This window comes from Zerene cesonia, chromosome 14 (assembly GCF_012273895.1).
Source record: "Zerene cesonia ecotype Mississippi chromosome 14, Zerene_cesonia_1.1, whole genome shotgun sequence".
NCBI lineage: Eukaryota > Metazoa > Arthropoda > Insecta > Lepidoptera > Pieridae > Zerene > Zerene cesonia.
Genome location: NC_052115.1, coordinates 5,336,829 through 5,361,287, shown reverse-complemented (window position 1 = coordinate 5,361,287; position 24,459 = coordinate 5,336,829). Strand labels below are relative to the sequence as shown.

The window sequence follows — 24,459 nt, the reverse complement described above, 5'->3', positions numbered from 1 at the left end:
CCCTTTCCAGTCCTTTCCTTTATTTCTCTCGCCAATCTATCCTTAATACCTCTCCAATTTAAAGTAGGCAATCCATTTTTAGAGGCGTAAGGCGTAGGCCGACGGTGACGGTGAATAAGAAATAAATAAATAGCTCGCGAAATTGTAATCTTTCGACAAATTGTGACATTATGTATGTTCCGCCGGACTCCCCGGGAATCCAGTTAGCGGGAGTCCAGCTAATCTAACGGTCTGATTGTAATCTCACGGTGACAGATACAGCGCACGACCTAATAGCGTATTAGCCACAGAATGTTTCTATATTTGCGTTTTCATTAGAGCCATAGCACGTTGATTCTCGGAATGTGGATATTTTACTTGACCACGACTCTCAATGAGCTCAATGAGCTATATGAGTTATATCGGTGGCATATATCTATACTAATGTAATAAAGAAGAAATTTTTGTATATTTGTATGTTTGTAACGTTTCTACGCAAAAACCTCTGGACCGATTTCTAAAATTTTTTCACCAATAGAAAGCTGTAACTACACAGAGTGACATAGGCTAAATATGTACCACGGGCAGAGCCGGGGCGAACGGGTAATTAATGAATAAATTGAAACTTCAAAATTCAAACTTATCTATGCGCTATATATGTAGGTTTTCTTAACTGTTTGTTGATTTATCCAGGTATTGCATCTAGCGGACAACCCAGCCGCCGTAGCTCACAAACAAATGCAAATGGACCTGGAAACAGCTCAGGAAGAGGTGGGTAATATCAATTATACTAATTATTCGTAAACTATTCCCGACATTCTTGTCGCCTGTTTCCAGAAATTTCTATGAAACTTTTTTTTTAATAAGTTTTGTTGTAACTTATCTTTTTTCTAAACACTTTTAAAATGCGAGCTTTCTTAAAACTCTTTAAATAACATGCATATAAAAAAACTTGAATGAACTTTTTCTGACATAAAAATTGAGAATAAAACTTAAATATTGTAGTTACATAGCTGTTAGAAAAAAAGAAAAAAGATAAACTGTACGAGGTTCGTTTTATTTTGTTGTTTTTTACAGATAAAGAAGTTAAAAGCGGCTCTCCGCGAGGGCGGCTCCTGCCCAGAAGATATGCAGCAATTGAAGCAGCAGCTCGAAAATAGCAGGATTAAATTGCAGCGGTAACATTTAAAAAACTATATATACTTTAACGTAGCCTACGTATGAACCAAAAATTTAATGAAAAAAAATTATGATATTTCTTTTTTTAAAGCAAATACATAATTATTAAAAATTTGAAATCGGTCGAGACTATAAAAACCCCAGATGAATATATCAATTTGATTTTTTTTTATATTCATATTTATAAAAATATATTATATATAATTATAATATATTATATAATCATATTTATAAAAATAATAAGTTTTCACTACTTATCTATATATGTATATGTTCTTCCAACTCTTGTAGAATGAAAGAAGAATTCACGGCATCAGCCCAGGAGTACAGAGATGTTTGCTACATGCTGCTAGGCTACAAAATAGACAGGACTGGCCATAAAAATTATAGGTAATAAATAAATTAAATAATTTAAAACTGTTTTTGTTCTGAGCGATATAATATTAAAATGAAAGTAAAGTGTATTAAATTATGCGATTGTTTTCTGAATTATGAATGTTCCATTCCAGGATATCAAACATGTACGCAGACACACCAGACGAATACCTCACGTTCACGCTCTGCGAGGACGGCATAGAGATGGTGCACACGGACTACTCCTCCACGCTGGGCGAGCTGGTGGAGCTGCACCTGCACCAGCACCACTCGATTCCGGTGTTCCTGAGTGCTCTCACCATGGAGCTGTTCACACGCACCACCATGCAAGTGGCGTGCTAGTGTTTGGCGATAGTGCTGTGTCCGAGGATAGTGTTGTGTTATGCAGTGCGGGATTTATAGTCTATAGATTCATGGGGAATAAATGGATAGTGTGTGCGTTTTGTTGGAATAGAGAAAGAGTTATATCGGAGAATATTCAGATGATCAATCAGCTATTATGGATTGTGTTTTCTATAGGTCAGTGATAATTTGTGCATAGTATATGTTTGAGTGGATAGTTTACAAGAAGCCACGCAGCCTGTGCCCTGCAGAGTGAACAGATATGGGCTGATAATGTTATATAAGTAAATGTAGGTTTGAGAAGTTCACAAACACAGACATTTTGCAATTTGCTAGAAAAACTTCCATTGTCCACTATTCACTTGGATAAACACCAGGTTTGGGACTACATTGGCTATCATATTGTGTGGTTCAGTGATTTGAGATTCATAGCAAAGATTTATGGAAATTGACTTTTGACTTTAGAGTATATTGATATTGCTATTAACTTTTATTGGCATATCACAAAGATGATACAGCACGTCGAAGTCTGTGTGATTGGTTATAGTGAAGTGTGGTTGAGTCATCCTGAATTAATTCTAGGAAGAAGAAGCCATAATCTACAAACTTAAGCTAAATACTTTTTTATTCACATAAACATAAGTCTTATGAATAGTACTATTCTAAACTACAACTGGATTGAACCACATACATTATTTTATTTATATGTCATAGTGGGAAACTGTTATTGTTAAATCTAGGCAGAATTTTGCATTGTTCAATGTTTTAATTCTGACTATTAACAATATATTGAATATGTAAATGAAACGTAATATCTAATTACAAGAAAAAAAAAAATTAATAACGGAATCTGTGCTATAGTGCTGCAAGGATCATCTCGGACGTGGCGAAATTTGGAACAAATAAATACCGTCATTTTGTAGAACGTTATTTGACGAAAGATTGTTAAACGTGTTGGCTGATGCAGTTATCGTATTTTCCCTATTTAATTTAATTGAGAGATTAGCTTAAATAGTGAAAATACGATACGACTTCATACCTAATTTGCCTGAAACAACAGATATTGCATCGGGAAAATTTTATTTTACACCCAACCAAGGTCGTCGAAGTATTAAAAGATGCTTGTAGCACTACATTATGCTTTGTGTTTATGATGTAGCGATAGAATGCTAGCATTTTCGTATAAATAGTATGAGGTTGAGTGTAAGGAATTAATTGTTGAATAATTACTTATTTGATTGACGTTTACATAGCTTTTAGCTAGTTATTCTTTTATATCAATATAATTATGCTTTGTTCGCCTTGATATTGTAGTATTCCTTCGGCCGCTTGGTAAAAAGAAAATTTCCTTTTTTTTTATTAAAAATGAGATGTTTTAGCGCGTTGATAAATAGCCTGTCACTCTCTAGCCTCCTAATTATCTACAGACAAATCTCACCGTAAATCCGTCGGCTCAGTTCCGTCGTGAAAGGAAAACAAACAAACACAATTTTGGCATTAATTATATTACTTAGTAAACGAAAAAGTAGCTGTTGTCCGTTGGTTACATTTTAAACGAAATTTGGATACTATAAATAAAAATAATTAAAATGGATTACTTTGTTAGGACAATCAATATTCCAAAAATAATACGGCCAATACTTGTTTGAATATAAACAGGCAATAAATGACTAATTAGTTTCTTTATAATTGGCAGCCAGTTTTTATTTCCATTCAATAAGTAATTAATTTCATTATGAAATTGAATATACTGTGCTTTGTAATTTGATGTTTGCAAATATGTTCCTATTTCAGTTGAGTTGTCTTTGATTAATTGCGATATTATTTTAGATTTAGGCTTAATATTATATGTGAAAATACATTAAAGAGTTCTTTATATATATATTGTCTGTATGTTACAAGATTTCTCGAAAGCACTCATTTTATAAAACACACGTTAGCTAGTGCATCAGAGTCTACAATTTCAAGGTACCTACCGGGTGTTATCTCTATCAGCTCATAGAAAGTTTGGTACCATAATCTTATCACATGTGTTTAAAATGCTTAGTTAAAAGTATCAACATACTGCAAGCAACTAGTCTCACAATCACCATTAAAAAAGTCTAAAATTTACCGAACGGCGTTGCAGAAACATTTGTTCAAATTCACACCTTATTTCGTTGTGGTAATGTTCAAAATTGTTTGCAAAAACCTCCTTAGAAAACTCTGCCTGATAGACGCGTAGGCAGAGTTTTACTTCAGATATTTTTTGAATGTGATTGTAAGTATATTTGTTTATTTTACCTAAACAATTAGAATGTATCCGTCCCAAGTATCATTTTGTAGATTGGGATTTTATTTCAAAGAGTGCTATGACTAAAAAAAAAATTTATTTCGTTTTTTGTAGTTATGTGCATTCCGATGTATTTATTTTTAATAGTATGTATAGATGAGAAAATATTATAATATGCTATGTGAATGTGAATCTTTAATAAACATTTTAGTTCATTCTTATAATTTAATTTTCTTTAATTTCATTCCTATTATTTATAACCTTTTTGTTTCTTTGCTTAATACATGAAAAATGTTATTTGACTAATTGTGATTAAAACAAATAATGTATAAAATATATTTTGAAATGACAAGCTAGAGATACATATAGCAACAACCAAGTACCTGTACTATTCTACACATTTGCTTGTCTTAAAACTTAAAAGTATGTTAGTGATTTTATAAATTTAATTTTCTTATTTATTTAGACATAAATAAATGCGGCATACTATTCGTTCGCAAAAAAATCTTTTTTTGTTAAATTATTCGAAGCACAACTTCTATTTAAAAGAAGTACTTCTTTGAATTAGAGAGGTACAGGTACAGATAAATAAAAAAACGAAACTCATGTAAAATATTTATGAAGAAACAAGGAAAATATATTATACATCATCTCTAATTAATTGCGTTAACTACAACAATCAAGTAGTTCACAACAAAGTTGAAACAAGATAACAATTCGAGTAGTACGCGTACACTGGCTAATATTATAATTTATTATTCATTTACAGGATCGAGCTTGAAATTCTTCACGTAAGCTTGTAGATTTTATACAACTGACTGGTATTTGTAGGCTATATCTATGGGATCGTTGGGTGCATTCAAATTGAGTACATTTTTTATTAAAAAAAAAAATTAGGTCATATTTTTTTTTTAGGCCAAAGTAAATACGTTATCGATGTAGATATAAAATAACTGTTTGAGTTCTTCTAAAAATCTCTCTTCGCCATTTTAAAATACAATATCGTTGGTATAAAATATTTTTATCATTTTGATATGCCATTGAATACATATGCCTCTAAAGTTTAACGTTCCAATTTGAACACACCGTCCAATGTTTTTTTTTATTTCGAGAAACTCATAAACCATACGCTTTAGTGATAAAAAATAAGATAAACTTAAGGTATAACCATTAGACATTTTTAGCGATATTAAATGGTAGAATTAAACATAAGAAATTATGAATCGTCTTTTAAATTTAAATAGACTACAGTCAACGGCAAGCAACAACCGTAATGCGAAAGAACTACATAATATACTTTTGATAAATAATTTACAAGTCTACCTAAATTTTTATAACATTTACGCCTACTAGGAAAATAATTGACAATAGTGTTTTTGCACAAGTGTCCACATAGTGTTAAATAATCTTAACTTATAAAGTACACAATATTAATTATAAATACTTATTATTTTATACACAAATAAATTTTAAGAAAAGGCAAAGTGTTATCGTTCGTAGGTCATCTGTTTTTTTTTCGACTGAATTCGAAACATCTTTGGAGAATGTTGGCTACAAAACAGATCGAGCGCAAATTAATATGCGATATTAAGCTTGATTAAAAATTAAATTGGTCTATGTCAAATTAAATTGGCATAGAAAATTCAAAAAAATTTATGGGCATAGACTAATGTGGACTCATAAACTTATAATTTAACTCAACTATTTAAAGCTAAGCAAGACTCGCGTACAAGAGCCGAACCACTTCAAGGGATCAATTTAAATATTACACACTACATCCATGCGTCCTGAAAATATTTTGGATATAAATAAAAGTAACAATAAATTACTTTTAACTACATTCTATAACACATTTAATTTTTTCATTGTAAAATGTTCCGAAATTAATAATAATAATAAAAAAAATATTCTAAAATCTTACATAGACATAATACTGAAAAAGTATTCTACAACATATTATTAAATATTTTCGTATTAAATTTTAATGACCTTTGCGATACAACTCCAATTTTATATTAATAAAAAACACAACAAAACACGTTAACATAAATTTGACACAATTTTCAATAACATTATTGCACTAGATCATTATAATTCATAACTTAATAATAAATATTGCATAAGCGCCATATGTCGTGAAAATAATCAAAGTCTTAAAATATGTACTAAAAGTTAATAAAATTAAAAAGGTCAGTTCGATGAAAGTTCATCCTACAAGCTTCGTTCACAGTGGTGACGTCGTCAGACGGAAAATAGAATTTTCTAGAATACGAAATACCTACATCATAGAAGTACCATATTGTGCTAACTACACTTCTAAATTATAACATTTTGACTAAATATTAAGTACGATTTGGTGCTCAAATTTTTATAATGTAAAAGTGTTAATAGTTAAAAATTATAGAAATATTATTTATCTACAAACAGTGTGTCAGGTTAAAATTTTATCTAAATAGATCGAGATAAAAACTCGCCGTTGCTAGAAGTGAGTTTAAAAGTTTACAATTAATCTGAAGTTTCTCAACTTCGAGATAATTCTAAATTCGAACAATTTTTTTTAATACCGCTACCACAGATAAAATCTACACTGTCTATTTCTATAATTCGAGAGTAATATTCAAGGTATGTGATCAAATACGTGTAGACAATGTGTAAATTCTTGTAGCTTTGGCGACAATTTGTTCCAACCATTTTACATATCAACAAGCACGTGGGCCGACCACGCCCCACCTCAGTCTTGTACTCGCATCTTTCACTCGCCACCAACACTATTCATCCGAAGCTATCAACAGCACTCAACATTTAAAGAACCCTCGTTGTATCCACATGTTTTCTATGTTTCTCTTCAGTCACAATATTGTCCGTTATATTTTTAGTACCTGCAGGTGGAAATAGTGCGTTGTTAATTATTATTGTTCAATTACAACATTACATGCGTCCATAATCAAATAAACAAACATTTCAGATTATTCAGAAGTCGTTAATTTAAATGAATGTTGCAATCTATTTTTCTTATCATGATCTATTTAATTTTTGTTATTTGTGTATCTAATGTGTATTAAATGAGCGAGGTAGAGAATGACACATATCAATAATTGTGCGTAAGATTGATATATTTCCATATTCCACACCGTAAATATTAAATAGGTCACTACTACGTAATGTTACGCACATAAATTGTAAAATGTAGAGTATAGGTATAATATTAGGAACTAGGAAATGGGATTGATGGCATACATATAATATTGAGACAAATAATATAAATAGTTAATATATTTATAGAGTTCTGTGAACAGCAAGCAATAACTGTAGTCTCGGGCTTAGCCAAAAGACGTCCATAGCTGGACATAGACCTTCTACAAAGACTTTCAGAAAGACCGATCTCTTGCGGCCTTCATGCGAGGACCAATCTCTAGGGCTCTGCATGCGCCTCCCTGCCGCCGTGATCTATTCTAAACTCGTGGCCTACGATTGTTGCAAGTATTACACCTTTGAAATGTATTATGGTATAGTAATCCCCAAATTTAATGACCGGGTCAAAGTACAGCCGATATTTTATGTTCTACGCATCGACTCACCCGGCCCCGGCAAAAACTATTGGAGAGTATCGTAAGTACCTTTACACGGCCCCGGGTGCAGCGGGTCCACGACGGTGCCAGCGTGGCAAGCGGCGCGCTGCAGGCGGCACCACGAGCCGTACGTGCGCGCGTCCGAGCCGCACAGCGTGCGCCGCGCGCCGCCGCCGCCGCCGCACGCGCCGCACGACACGCAGCGCGCGCCGCTCGCGCCGCCCTGCACGCAGCGCTGCCCCGCGCCGCACCAGATCGAGGAGCACGTAGCGTTCGCTGACAAGTGCACGATTTATTTATTATACTGTTGAATATGTTATTGACGATTGGACGTTACTTGGATCACTCATCTGCTACGCAAACGTTGGAAAGAATCTTGTAGAAAATCGCATTTATAAGATATCCCAACAAATTATTGTCTTTAACGTAATAACATTAGTGTCTGTCTTTCTTTTCTTCACCTCTAAACCACTGGCCAAATTTGGATGAGATTTAGAACCTACAATGATAGTTTGAGATACGAGAAAGGATATAGCTAGGATAGTTGTTATTCCGGAAATGTCACGGAACAGGAAGTCTACATATAAAACGAGACTGTCTTTTTCTTTCAGTACGCGAGCAGAAAGCTAGTAGATATAAGTGAGGTTTATAGTTTCTATTTTGATAACGATATGGTTTACCTATGCACGCTCCCTTATAGGCAAGTGGTAGCGCTCGTCCCCGCTCGCAGGCCGCCTTCCTCAAGGCGCAGGCGCCTGCGTACGTCCGGCCGTCCACTGCGCACACCGGCGCGCCCGCCACACTGCACGCGCCGCAACGCACGCAGTGCGCGCCCAACTCCGCGTCCAACACGCACCGCTTGTCGCCGCCGCACCGCACGCCCTCACAACTGCCCACTGCAAACAAACAAAAAGTTTTATACCTTGCAATCGCATGCCCTCCGCAAACAAATAATTCACACCACTTAAAAATCATACCGAAAGTTACGCGAGGAAATACGACGCCTAATGTAACATAATAACGGAGTAGAAATCAGACAAACGAGCGAGTTCTGTAAATATCTGACGCCTTTCCCAGTTGATTGTATCATATTGCGGTTTATAGAGCGATAGTTAGTCTAGTCTAGACGGCGATCAAGTGCGGCCACTTTAGAGCTTAGATTACAGCAAATTTATCACGGTACGAATCAGGCCGACGGCTGCGTATATTCGCTTCATATCTGGCAATTGCGATAACATGAGCTGCCGGGAAATAGAATATGATAATTCGTCAAATTTAATTTAGATTTTATGTAAATAGCTTAATTTCTTCGTAGACTAACACGACACGCCACTTACTAAGGCACGATCTATTTATCGAGAGCCGAATGGGGGCAACATTGTTGGGAATATTTATATTGCCTGTATTGATATAAAATCTACTACCCAAATTTACAAATGTGAGCATTAGTGTGCTCTAATATAAAATATGTAATAAAAAAAATATAACAAAAGTGTTACGCAAAAAACAAGAAATCAATAAATGAACAAATTTTTATCATACGAATACTTTATTGAATTCTAGTTGCGCTATGCATTAAATCTAATTTAAAACTGTTAGATTTATCTAGTCAGGTCAACATTGTGAAAACTTAAAGCATTGACCGCGCTACGCTAATCAATTGACAAGAGATAACATGCTTCTGAACAAACAGTTGTATTTTGCGATAATTATAAGCTTGTTGCATTTAAATTCTACGTATTTGTACAAAGTTGCGTAGGCGCTCGATAACAAATACAATTTGAGTGCAACTAAATTAAGAATTAAAGACCGGTCCCGAAATAATAACATACTGAAAGCATTTGGTTACTATTTTGGAGATGTTACCGTACCTAACTACTAAAATAATTTTAAAGTTCTTAACATGTTTTATTAGCTTCACCTGTATATTTGTATGTAACCGACTCTTGTAGACCCGATTTTGACCCACTTTAAGCTGACAGATTTAATTCATCTTTTGTATACACATCAACGATCGGTGATAATACAATAATTTAATGAGTTTATCTATTTATCCTGCTTACGATCGCCATGATTCATTTATTATTTCCTTACAAGTTAATTCCATCATTGAAGCGTGTTTTTCTTTTGTTTTTTAAAACTATATTTAGTTAATATCTTAATGCTTTAGCGCCACAATAATAAAACGTTTGTAACCACATGAATCGTTTTATAGATCATGTGAATGAACTGCAATTATCATAAAACATGTTTATTTCGTACCAACATCTAAATGCGGTAGGTGCCGCAAATATTTTGATGTCTAGGAATTTTGTTTGTACCGACGTTTGTATAACGTCATTGTAGTTTATTGGTGATTTAGCAGTACATATTTAATTATTTAAACCGGTTTTACATGTATTGATTTTGTTTTTAAACAAATTAACATTAACATTGGGTGATACAGAAGTTGGAATACGTCAATTATGAGTGAACCAAAATATACCTACAGTATTCATGGATATGGTTTTAACTTGCACTATGCATTTATATTCAGATGCGATTGTTATCAGTCATCTGATTGTTCGCAACTGGGTCCTGCGAAGAACCATTAGAGTGACGTTATCTTGTTCCGTAATATACATAATTTATTATGCTGAAAAGAGGACGCCTGTCCGTTCCGGTCTAGGGCTAAAATCAACTGTCACAATTATGAATTGTCACTTGTAAAACGAAACTACTAACTATGGAACAAATAAGATAGAGTTTGTGTTGTATGAGACGTACATGAAACACTTAAAATTATTATGTTTTCTAGTTATCTACGCTTCGAAATTTAACCGACAGATTCTCTTTTACGTGACCTAAAATCATAAACAACTATGCCTATATATGTATCTTCTCGCAACAGATTGAAGGAAAATCAAGTAAAATTTATTATAGATCAATATTATCTTAACGACTTAGGAAATTCACTAGATATGCATGTCTGTTCTCGTTAAATATTCCGCACATATTGTAACACTAAAGCGACAAAGTTCACACGCTTAAATTGATCGTAAACCGCAGTCCACACTATTGCGATTCGTAACCGCCCCGACTGAACTTTCAAACCGTTGTCATCTGTACGTAGGTACTTGCAAAATATACTAATACGTTCTACTTGCATTTCCTAGTTCGCATTACACAATGCGTGCACAATTGTTCAAAGGACTTGTTACGAAATCGAAACGTTTTGCGAGCGTATAACCGTACCGGTATTTGTCAAAACACCCACCCACGCACTCGGTAAATGTGTATTTGACATGTCATATTTTACCGTACACTCGTGAATAGTAACGTATTCATATATAATCAGTTTAAAACAAGATTTTAAATAAATACTCGTACTTCATTACGTATTTATATCCCGCGGTGAGTCTTTAATGTACGTTACGTTGATAATTATGCGTCGTTGTTTAACGTGAATTTATTATTATGAGTGACTTTTATAACTACATGTTTTTAGATTTACTCAGATGCAAACATTGATCTATTCAATTAGAATAAAAAAATGCAATGATACATTGGAACTCCTATATCATATTCATCTTGTTCTTATTACCAGACAATTCTTTTCTATATGTGCATTGCCAAGTTTTTTTTATATTTAAAAAATGCTGCAAGTAATTAATTTGTATATTTAAAGTAATTGGTTTACTTTAAAGCGATGAATACTTCTGAGTGTTTGGCACGAACATTGCTCGACATTTGGGGCCAAAAATTTGTCTCAATAAAATAGAAATGAAATGTGTACACTGTAAATCTGTTAACACTGCCGTGTTTGTGACTCTCGCGCTGCGTAGCTGGCGTGGCCAGTTTCCGTAATTACACTGATTTGCTTGCGGATGTCATCCGCAATACATAACATTATTCAAAAGCTACATGCGAATACATTTCCTCGTTGTAATTATGTGTGCTCATAATTATCACTTTGGAAGCAAGCGTTTACGTAGAATATTAACTATCTGGTTTATTCAGCAGTTTTTTCACCTTTGTTTAACTCGTTTTCACGGTAATGATGCTATTTTTTTTATTTTCTTTTATCTTTATAACAGTTTTGTTTCATAGTATACCAGTCGATAAAATAGTAAAAGTTACCTATTATATATTACAGAAACGCTTTCAAATAAGCGATTAGTATGTAATCTTAACAAAGTATGATACATAATAGACCAAATAACATTGAAAGAAAATCCTAGCTCTACACGAATAAAGCAAAAAAACATTAATAAATTGAACGACATCTCTGCTTTCGGAACTCAACTCTAAACTCGTATTTATTTTGTAAAATAAATGCTGACACATTATGCATAGAACTTTTAGGAATATTCTAATTCTATTCTTAGGCCGTTATTTTAAGTTATTAGCACCTACGCAAGATCTTTGTACAGAAGACGAGTAGGTACCTTACGATAGCGATGTGTCGTTACAATGTTGCTCTGTATAATGTTTAAATGTCACATGTTCAACACCGCACAGTTTGTTCAACTATATTTATTGTAGGATTTTAATTATACCGGTATGGTTTAAAATTAAAACGTTTGTGTCCAGAAAATTGTACCACATAACCAACATGTGGGAAAATTTCTTACACGAAAAAAAAATCTCAACAACGCCGATTTTTTTCTTTTATTAGATACTAGCTTTTCGCCCGCGGCTTCGCCCGCGTATAATTCGCTTATATCGCGCGACATGGTAAGGAGTATTTTCTTCGTATTAAAAAGTATGTTTTGTTCTTTCCCACGTTTAGCTCCATCATCATACCAAGTTTCATCAAAATCGGTTTCACAATAACGAACTTTCATACAAACTTTCATCCCCTCTTTCAACCCTTTCTACCCTTTTTTCGCGATAAAAAGTATCCCATGTCCTTTCCCAAGTTCAGTTCTATCTTCATACCAAATTTTGTCAAAATCGGTTCAGTGGTTTAGGCGTGAAAGCGTAACAGACAGACAGACAGACAGAGTTACTTTCGCATTTATAATATTAGTAGGGAATAGTAGGGAATAGTAGGGACTAGTGCTCTGCCGCGTTTTTATCCCTGGTACTGACCAACGCTAAAAGAATTCCTACATCGGTTCGGTAAAAGCGCGTTCAAATATATCGGCTTTATATTAATAATTAACTGTCATATACAAGTATAGATTGTATTTGTACATCATCGACTTTTTTAAAAACAAACTTAATTTAAATATTAAATCTATTATACGAAGGAAATCATTATGCCAGACTACTTGCTTTATTTATTAAAAGATATTAACGTGATAACTGATAGGCATTAATGACTTGAATAAATTTAAATTTTAACGCGCGAATTAAACGCAGCCCGCAGTGAAAAAGAGAATATGTAAATATAGACAAGTGTTATTTAGGCTTATTATTAAAAAGGTAGTATAAATTATTGGAAATATATGGTTACGAATAATTTCATCAGCCCTCCGAGCGAATATTAAATGAACGCATATTTTATTTTGTCAAAGAAAACACGATACAGTCCGAATAGGTATCGAAATTCCTGTATTTTAAAACGTATACAAATTAACTGTATCTGGGATTTTAACTTGATGATGTATGAATTCATATCAAGAAAGGTTATGGAATTTTAAGTGTATTAAATTTCTTTAATTGAACAAAAACCAGAAATTTAATTCAGCGAAGTTCCAATGAATGACTGTTATATCGGTAACACATTTAGTATCGTATTGCGTGTGTGTTTGAGTGCATTTTACGTTTACTAGTCATTATTTACTGAAGGCGTACCCATCGATAAAAACAAGTTGCGCAAGTCGGGACAGTCATTGCTTTCGTACTTCGTAGTGTAACCATTGTCTCGCCGCATACACTTCCAATGATACACGCACGCATGTATCTTATGCGTTCACAAAACTAAAAGTATACAAACTGGATCCATAATCGTGGTTGAACCATCCATTCATATACCTCAGGCGATGCTTCACCATGCATTGCGGACTGCAATGAACTATTATTGGGTTCGATGCCAATAGAGATGTAGTCAACCTTCTTGGAACGGGCAATTTACTAGTGCGATAGCAAGGGAGTGTCCGGTCACTACGGGACAGGGATTAATGCTCTGAGGCGGGTCCGCGGGAGTGAATAAAACAAAACACGCGCTTCCCTCCGTAGAAACCAGACGGTAATTATAGTTGTGCTCCATTGATAGAACGCTTCAACCCATGTTTGATTAATGTCTACCATTAAAAACACCTTATAGAAAACTTTTATAGAATACGAGAGGAAAGGCGAGCACGCTGTCGTGCACGACGTAAAAAACTTATTGAAGTCGGCGCGATCTTGATGCACTTCGCTCCTCGCGGCCGGCGTGTGCAACATTACGGAGCAAAGGACGCTATTGTGCGCAAACACGGAGTTTTGTAACCTTCCCAATGATTCGCGCGAATGAAATCCATTCGCCATTAATATTCAAGTTTGACAGCGACAGTCATCTTGAAGATCTTTATGCTATCAACTCTCGCAAAATAAAAGAACTCGTCCAGACAGCTGCGATCACCTTTTTGTCGAATAATCTGCAGTCATTAAATTTATTCTGATACGAATGTGCATATCGAGGCTTACGGGACATTAAAAGGTTCAATATGACGGGGCTGAAAGAGGTAAATGAGAACTCGATGAGTGGTTCTCGCAAAGAGCATTCGAATCGTTTGAAAGCGAGATACACGTTGGGTCAGCTCGCCTGTCAATCTTAGGCGCGCCAATAATGAGCCAGTAAAGTTTGATGAGGTAGTAAACAACACTTTGTAGAATTGTAATATAGTTCTCGGGAAACGGTTGCTAGGTGGCTTAACGTTTAGAATGATAGACGTTGTTGCTAGGCGGACGGCCAATGAGTTACCGTCTGGTCCCATGAATAATTCGAATAATTAATACGTCGCGTGGCAGTAACTAGTGTCTACGTGCGATAATGATTTATAATCGAACCAATGATACTCTTATATAGCTCAACTGCTCGATTATGATTATCACGTTTATTGCGTTCTGTTGAATTTATTGGACATTAAGATAGCAGGTAAAAGGAAATCGGCATAAGCTCTGCATACACAGATAATGGAGGTCAGCCTCAACGAGCTTTGAATGTATGCTGATAAAACAAACCAGCTTAATTAACAAATCTATAATTACTACGAATTAGGCCTTTGACTCGCGATGGATTTTAGTACTGTAATTTATTAATACGGGTCTGTTTTTATATAGCCGCGCACAAAATATCATATTATTTACATAAATTCCAGATCAGCAGTAGATATCGTATTAATTTAAAGTTCATAAAAAAATTAATAACCTACTTAGAAATAATAAAAAGCCAATTCAATATCATTAGCACTATAATTATTACCTTGTTTTTATTCTTATATTATATCTTATATGTAGATTTTAGTTTAAATTTAGGGCACTAGTATTTATAGATTTGGGAATAACATGAAATAAATATAAAATAGACTAGCTGGATACGCGGCTCCACCCGGTTAGTTATTTATAGTAATTGAAATAATATAAACTATCCTATATGGTGTGTATATTTGATAAAAATCGGTTGAGTACCGAATGTCCATGGCGGAGAAACAATGTGACATGTTATTTGTATACAACATAAGATTATACTAAATGCGTAGCTTTACATTACAAATTCGAAACAAGGATCTAGTTGAAAACTAGCGCCATGCTCATCTCTGGCAGAAGATGATATACTTAAATCCTTTTTAGGGGTAGTGTGGGGTTCGTCGTTATCACATTATTCATACAGATAACGTAATACTATACTAATTACTTATTCCCTATTTTACTTTGTCCTGTATTTTTGTGTCACACCGTGTCGTCGAATAAATGTTTTTTCTTTCTTTCAAATATAGAAATCATAGACACCGCCCTCTATGGTCTGTATAATTAATTAATGCTGTTCCCAAATAGGTAATATTAGATTAATTCATTTAAATTATGATTATCATATCGAGCTTGAACTGTGCCAAACGCAATGCTTTAATTATTTAATATATCAGATAAATGTGGCGCAATTTATGATAGTGTCTGCAGTTCTGTTCATTAATCTGCTATTAAATAATCAGACTGTTTAAATAAGCTTAGACTAATTACTTGGAATGTTCCCAAGAAACGGACTGAAATAGTTAAAGACAAAAAACAGTTAATTTGTTTTTTGCAACTATTAGACAAAGTTTAAGTCTTATATGGTATGTTTCTTTAAATTAAGGTTGGTATTTGTGTGGGTAAGTGTATGATTCTAAATGGATTGAAATTGAATACGTGTGAGTATGATGAGGTTATTTATAACTTACAGTGTGTAATAAAACCCAATTGAATATCATAAAAGTATTATTACAATATTTAAATATCTTTGCTTCATAACAAATATTACAAATTATAACAATAACACTTACTATTCTATTAAAATTTGCATTCCTAATTGAGCAATGACATAAAAAACTTCATTTTTTATTTTATTAACGCTCAATTTATTTTAGGTCGGTCTAATTACAAATAAGTTACTGTCCATGCAACAAGTGTCACTTTAACTTTGCTTTGTTTTTATTAGATATACTTATAACTTACTTGATGTAGCCATGGCACAAACTAAATCTATACTAATAAATTTATATAACGTTGAAAAGTTTATTTGTTTGTAAGTGCTAATCTCAGGAAATATTGATTTTAAAAATTCTTAAGTTTTAGATATTTATGTAAAGCTGGAGCGGGCCGCTAGTCAGAAACAAAACAATTAATTAACATGAAGTCTTAAACACGTTAGTTAGTACGTAGTCATACAGTAGGTATACGAGATCTGTTTACATCTTCTAGCTGTTTAGCGATTCGTGAAATTTTCCAGTGTACCTTAATCTATCATGATGAATAACATAAAGGACGGTCTGCAGCAAGTACCAAGCATTTCAGCTATAACTCGGAATCCGGGCGTTATAAAACAATGAACGACGAGACCATAAATCTATCGCCTACCTTTACACGGTCCAGGGTAGTCCAGAGTGAGGTGCTTGGTCGGCCGCCTGCAGGCTTTCCGTCGCAGCCGGCACAGCGAGCGGTAGGTCTTGCCATCGCTACCGCACACGGAGCCCGCGCGGCGGCACGTCGCGGCGCACACGCACCGCGCCCGCCCCCCGCGCACCACGCACCGACGCCCCGCGCCGCACGATACGCCGGCGCACGATTCTGCTAACACATTTCTATTGAGGAGCGATTTTTTGACACGCTTTCATTAGCTTCACCTGTATGTTTGCATGCTTGTAAGTAAATGACTCCTTTATACTTGATTTTGAAGCACTATCTATACACATAATTAACACAATAATTTCATGAGTTTATCTTATTAGATTAGGATCATCATCATCACAAGCAGAATGTGAGACTTTATGATCTGATTTGTTCATACAGAACTAGTACTATATTTGAACAATTTTTTGTTGTTATTAAGTGTCATTGAATAAGCACTTGTTTCCATAAATTTGTCAAACACTTGACTTCATTAATCCTTTCGAATTCGTCTATTAAATTATAAGTAAAGTAAATGTGTGAAATCTTCAAATTCTTCTGAATGATTTCTTTTTTTAATCACGAACGATATTATTCATGAATAAGCAAACGTAATCGTGATGTGTATATCTAAAAACGTTTAAGTTTAGGTGAGAAGTGTTATACATTATAAATACAATACAGTTCTGCAATGAATTTAATTGATTGAAATATAATAAACCTTTTCCCGCTGATAAGGCCAAAAAAATTTAAAACTTCGCAGTGTTAAATTGAACTCCTAGACTATCAAACCTCTTCTGAAATAAAATTGGGCTAAAGCTTTTACTTAACATTATTATTATACATAATATATATTACTGTATCAATCTTTATAGCAAACTGAATGCATTATGATTCCTCGAATGCAACTGTTCACTTCGCAACCCTAAAGTAATTTCCCCGCACTTTATAATAGTAATTAAAAGAGAACCAGCTTGAAAATACCTAGAGTTATAACTGAATGACCGCAAAATGGAGCAGTTTGCGGATTATTCTCTGTACTCTCTCATTACTTGAATAGAGCTTTCCCCGCCAATGGGTCTTAATAAGCTATTGTGAAGCGCTTGAAATAAAATTCTCCATAATTAAATGAATCGTACAATATATGCTTCACTTTTGTTTAGTACAGTTTCAGGAGCACACGTGTGACTAAAGAGAAGCTATTACGGGATCCGGTCACACTAGTTTTTAAATTTTATTGACTATACGTTAAGGAGTTGTCCCGACGCTGTCCATTGTATTGATATAATTTATGTGGAGGTGTTGGGTAATATCATAATAAATTTATTAATCAATAGATAACGAAATATATTCTAATCACGATTATAAGGTATGGTTCAAACTTTATTGCCAATAGAATTAATTCTATATTGGAGGTCATCATTCACAATACTTGGTGATGCAATTATGATTAGTAATGAAAAATTATGTGACATTGCCTTATTCCTTCAGTGTTTGCTTTTCAAAAGAGTCTAGATCTAAGATTTTGATAATACTTATTTATACTACTTATTTGCATAATATAGTAATTTATGATATTGGTACGTATGATTATACAACGACGTTGTACTGTACTTGAAAATAATTTTGAGGTTATTTTATTTAAGTTGTGTAGTGTTTGAAATCAATTTTAGGTTACTATAATTTCACAATATTAAAATGTATATTTATCACCAGAAAAATTGCCTCATTTCACATGTATCAAAAATCTTAAACATTGAGAATATAACTAGATAATTCAGAATTTAATTAAATTTGCAATCTACTATAATATATCGTAAGCGTATTTCATAGGCTTTTGTTTCGAGTGCAATGAACTGCCTGTTCTAAATCTTTAAACAATACGTTTACTTAACTCATCAAATAATTTCATTCGTAAATAATAAGGTTCAAAGTTTGCCTATGCATATTCAAAGATGTAAAATGTAGACGTATGGAATAAATAAGTGCGTTTTTTACCCATCCCTACAAATATTATTCAATTATATGTGAATGTAGCTAAGTTTGTTTGTTATACTGTCACTGAAACATTGCTGAAACGGTTTTGATGAAGTATGATAATTTGTAACTTAGAAAGGCGGTTTTCGTCCCCGTAATCCCACAAGGTCGATTTGTTAAACATCTATAACAAAGAATTATATAGAGACGAGTGTTTATAGAATCAATTGAATAATAAACACATATTGTCGTAATACGTAGTACGTAATACTTACGCTTTATTTGATTAGTCACAACGATTACTTAGGAAATTATAATTAGGTATAATATGTGTTTTTGCTTAAATGTGTCAATGACTTATGGTATCGAGTTATGGTCCGCAAAAGGGGATAAAGGGACTAAAGGTACTTCATATCATAATTCTTCAATAGTTACAAGTTAGTTTAAGCTTATGTTAGTTAGATTAGTTTATACATTTATACCAACAACAAATGTCGATTTTATTTCCATCCTGATTAACCATGTACCTAAAAAATTCTTGAAAAAAGCAAAATAATCATGAGATATAAATTGTGTCGTATCAACTTTTAAAACTTGTTGTAACTCACCCGCGCAAGCCGTACAAGGCACGCCTCCAGAGAGCGCCTTGTAGAAAAATATCTCGCCACTATCGAGGTCCCTAGGGCTCCAGGCCGCGGGGGCTCTCGCACCGCCCGCGCAACACTCCGCGCGGCCCACGCGCAGCGCCGCTACCGAACTGCAGCGCCCGCCTCGCTCCATCCCTGACCAGCAGATCCCGGCTGGAGAAATAATAATATTCAGTATCTATAGGGTTTTAGGGTTTAATGAACGTCTGTCTACAATCAAGTTCACTGCAATGTGATCTTATGTACATCATTTAAAAGTTTTTAATATTGAGATCTTCATTAGACATTTCAATTTTTTGTGAGTAATATGCAACTATATAAGTGAAGTCCCGTGTCCCCTAGTGGGGTATGGGGCAGATGATGTACATCTGTTTCACTGATCGATTTTCTTTACGGTAATGCAACTATATGCGTAAGACTATTTATTTCAAATCTGTAGGAAGTCAAAGGAACAAGTAGATCGTCTATTAGTATCTATAATTACTTGCTGATGTCTCATTAACCTACAATTTATTAAACGAAGAATTAATTAAAGTGTGGACTTATGTACCTATGCATATTCTAGACATGCACGTGCTTACAGATGTGGATACATTTTGTTTTATTTTATCAAAGAATCGATAAAATAAAACACAGTTGGTATGTCGACTATTCTTAAATTATACTCAGAACATAATATACACAATAAGCGGTAAACCTAAATTATTAAGTCCTTATTAGATGGACATATTATGTTATATAAGATGTCATACGCCAAAATATTTTAATAACCGTATTATTTTAAGTTAACTCGCAAGATTGCAAATTGTCGAAAAAAAAGCGATTTCTTACATTTGCATGCAATTAAAAACATTATTTTTCGATAAACTATAATGACAATACATCGCAGTTTCGCTAATAATGTCCTATTCCCAAACTTTCGTTTGGGTTTCTATATCTGTATAGTTTTATAACAAATGGAACCTCAATAAAACCATCATATCGATTGACTAATTCAAAATGGTTTCCCATCGAAAGTTTAAAAACTACCGAAAAATAGTAACTTTGTAAGCAGTGTAGTGTGCGTTACGGATCACAATTTTACGACAGATTACGATTGCGTATATTAATCTAAAAAGTCTCTTCCAACTAGAAAATTCCAGCGTTAAATAAGTAAGGGAAATAATTAATTTTTATATAAATTCTGGGCTGTTTCAGCCGTATAATTAGTTACCGTAATCACGGCAACGTGACGTTTGGCTGTACTTGCATGCAAATGTAATTTAAGTCTCGACGTTTAAATGCAACTAAAACTTGGATTTTATTTCACGAACCTGTTTATGGTGCTTATATATATTTATTATATAGGTCAAGACTACCGGAATTGAACAGTGTTTTTGTTTAAAATACATACATACATAGCTGTATATTAATGCAACAATTCAGTAATAAGTATCAACTTATACGTAGCTAAAATGTAAAGCTTATAATACTATTGCTTCTAAACCACAGAAGTACATATTTTATTTTCTTACTTAGTTTTAAACATATTACGAAACGAACAAACGCCAATGATGATAAAGGAACAAAAAATAAACAGAAAAGGCTAAAAAATAGTACCAACAATATAAATGACCAATTTTATAAAATAGTATGAAAGCTAGACGCTAACAAAAGAATAATAAACGCTTTCTATAAATCGAACAATGAAATAGGAAATGTAAAAGGGGAACAGAATAACGTCAATAAACTAATAATTTATAAGTAAAGAGTTACGAGAGCACTGGAGGGCCCCACCATGTGTGCTATGATTGTTTTAACCAGAGCTCGTTAATAACGGGATTTCTCTTTTTCTTAAAGTATATAAACTATAGGTTCAATATGAGTCGCCATATACGATTATTATGAAAATCTATTCCAAGCAAATGTTAACAATATTCTAAACTGTGCAAATAATTTTATGGCTGTGATAAGCTGATGCATAAAAGAGTAAGTTGAATTTATAGAGCTAATAATACACGGGAAATTCTGTAGAAATTAAAACTTGTATTTTATTTTACAATGCGATGCCTACTAAATATTCACATAAATGCGATGAACAGCAGATTAAAATAATAACATCGATACACAATGATATAAAAATGTATAACCGAAAACCGACAAACCTAAACCTTTCAAAATAACGCGACCGCGAGCTCGCGCACGCAAAATGAAGAGAAAAACAGCGCATACGCAACTCGGATCTTTCACATCAAATGGTCCATCGATACAGCCCGTGCACAAGCAGATGTGTAAGACCGCACTCAAATTCCTCCATGACTCACTGGCGGGGACTAGACGTTCACCAGACACTATTTTTCATAGCGGGCTCTCCGTACATGGCCAGCCGTTAGGCACCCGTCGCGTCGCGTCAGTCCACTTATTATTTTCCTTGTCCTTTTAAACGTGTTAATTTTGAAGTATTTGTATGCAGCACGCCGGCGGTATCTTAAATTCTTTAGTTATGGAATTTGACTGGCTCGTGTCGATTTAAGAAAATATTGAGCTTTACTTTATAGGTTAGGTTGCTTTAAAATTTTCGTGTTTTTCGACTTTTTTGCTTGTTTGCTCGACTTTTTTGCTATTAAGTCGGTTAATATTTTATGTTACTTATGCTAATATTGTCACATATTAAAAAACAGGTTTACTATAAAATAAAACACCTGTTTTGTTGAAAATAAAGTAGTCACAAATGCCATAAAATATAGTTTAATATTTAAGTCGCAGTGTAATAAAAAAAACCACGCGTGGGAATACTCGTATATCTTGATATAATTTATAATTTTCTATAGGTCGTAAACTTTAAAATAGTAATTTGATTATAAATTCTAATATATATTTAACAGAAAAAACATAATGATTTTTATATATTTTGAAATCAGACAGCATCCACGCAGTTCGTCCGTCTCGAAGCGCAATTTTTTTAAATTCAGATCATGCAATGCAACGTCCTGAATGGGCATTTATTTCTCTGTATACCTGTTGTATTTGTGATCAGCGGTAAAAATGCAAATGAAACTGAATAATGATTTTAATGCCGGCGCGACTGCGGCCGTTGACTCGCGGGCCGAACGCCTTGTATCCCATCTATATCCAAGTATACTATTGTTACACTCATTTGTTCGTTGGAAAGTAATAAAAAGTTCTCATTTGATTAGGTTTACGAGGCAGCTTGATTACAACCTCAAACATTTAGTTAATCATTTTTATAAGGATATCTTAATAGCTTAGCCGTACATCGAATATTAACAGAATTCGGTAAAGCGATAGAAATGTCATGTATTTATAGTAGGTATTTATATATTATTATATAAGTACATATCATATATTTCAATATATTTAGATACTCTAATACTAGAAACTTAAATTTAAAGTAAAATATTACACAATTAGAAAATCTTAGGGAAAAAAATGGTAAAATTTTCCAGTGCTTACGGAATAAAATAGGATATACTTAAATATAATTGAACGAAATGGTATCAGACATTCCCCATCTTCCCCATAATAATATCCGATCTCACTCGATTAAAAACTTTTATTATATTTGTGAAGTATCAAACCGGGTCGCTAGTCGTATAAATAATTATATTGACTAAAGTTCCGTCAGTCGTGGCGCCACATTTCGGGGTCGAATGCGGATCTTGCTATAGAACACATGCCTATCGTTTTTTGCTCGGCGATTTTAAAATTACGAACTATGCACGCCCGCATTTTTTCGCCGCATTTTTAATAATTATAGATACAAAAACCCAATGGAATTTTAATTAACACTCACTTAATTGAAATTATATACATTTCAACCAGTGCATACAGTGGTACAATTAAAATTCGCAGACCGTTACGAAATGCAGTACATTGTAGTGTCGTTACTATTTATAAAGTCATGATTGAATAATATTCTGACTTTGTCAAGTTGTTTGATAAAATCCATCATTAGTAAACGAACGTTGTTGCGTAGACCGCTGCAGATATTCTATCTTATGTCTTGAGATATCGATATGCTCTTCAACTTTATATTTACGATCAATAATAAACTTATTTAAAACTAGCGCTCCGCCAGCGAAGCATCTTTCTCAACATGAAAGAGTTTTTGAAATAGGTCTAATAGACTGTTTTTATGTGAAAATATTGCAAACGTACATAAAAAAACACAAATATTTCCTGTCTATAATATCAGTATAGTATTATTAAAAACTTTTAAATTTAATAATTCCTTTCCATCAAAACAGATGTGTTACATTCCTGCAAATTGTTAACAAACCAAGCATTTAATAGAACTTAACTTTCGGCAATAAAACTCCAAGTTTATTGGCGGAGTTTACAATTCCCGCTGTTGTAATAACATAGCAGATTAGCCAACAAATTGAGAGAGATCTGAGAAAAATAAACAGTGTGCGTCAGAAATCCCGCAAGCGCGTAAATAGACGGAGGTAGTGAGTTTGTGTCAACCACTCTTGTTATTCGTGGCCACATGAATGGTCCAATAATAGACTCCTAAAACGGTGCAGTTAATAATACGCGTTGCTTGTTTTGATTCTGAGGCATCGACGGATTAATTTAATTTTCCACGGCGACTGATCACGTCAAAATATAATTTGGTTCGCCTTAATATATTGTTAGTGAGTTCCACATTATGAGTGAATGGGACGATGTCAGATCTTTTTTATTTAGAGGCCGGATTGTTTAGAAGACGAGCTAAGCAAATTCAACTTTGCCTTATATAAACGATTGAATTTTTGTTATCTAAACTCATTTTTTTGTTGATTTTAACGATGTACATATAAAGAAATAATCAGTGTTATCAACTAAAATATGTTTAGATTGATTAATTATTCATCTGCAACGAGAAAATGTTTCTAATATGTTTCATTTGGCCCGTTTCCTTTTCCTCATCCGTCCCAGTCCATTCCTTCTTTCCAGTCTTTAATCCTTTCCTTTTCAGTCTTTAACCCATAAAAGCGGGCAGCACATTCGTAGAGGCACTATCTTTGCGAATGTTCATGGGCGGTGGTGATCTTTTACCATCAGGCGAACCACCAGCTCAGTT

At 33.8% G+C, this 24,459-nt stretch overlaps 2 protein-coding genes across 2 annotated transcripts in view; one reads left to right on the top strand and one right to left on the bottom strand.

The window, feature by feature from the left end:
- The window catches only part of LOC119831821 (mitotic spindle assembly checkpoint protein MAD1), an 8,022-nt gene extending 4,891 nt beyond the window's left edge, over positions 1 to 3,131 (top strand). The window contains 4 exon segments of the mRNA XM_038355364.1: positions 568 to 750; positions 1,057 to 1,157; positions 1,450 to 1,548; positions 1,668 to 3,131. Coding sequence (XP_038211292.1) covers positions 568 to 750; positions 1,057 to 1,157; positions 1,450 to 1,548; positions 1,668 to 1,875 — 591 coding nt within the window. The 3' untranslated portion in view covers positions 1,876 to 3,131.
- A 1,618-nt stretch (positions 3,132 to 4,749) lies between these two features.
- The window catches only part of LOC119831664 (follistatin-A), a 30,176-nt gene continuing 10,466 nt past the window's right edge, over positions 4,750 to 24,459 (bottom strand). The window contains exons 2-6 of the mRNA XM_038355110.1: positions 19,356 to 19,547; positions 16,741 to 16,950; positions 8,397 to 8,612; positions 7,765 to 7,992; positions 4,750 to 7,026 (exon numbers count right to left, since the gene is read on the bottom strand). Of these exons, the coding sequence (XP_038211038.1) occupies positions 6,950 to 7,026; positions 7,765 to 7,992; positions 8,397 to 8,612; positions 16,741 to 16,950; positions 19,356 to 19,547 (923 nt within the window). The 3' untranslated portion in view covers positions 4,750 to 6,949. The remainder of the gene's footprint in view (positions 7,027 to 7,764; positions 7,993 to 8,396; positions 8,613 to 16,740; positions 16,951 to 19,355; positions 19,548 to 24,459) is intronic.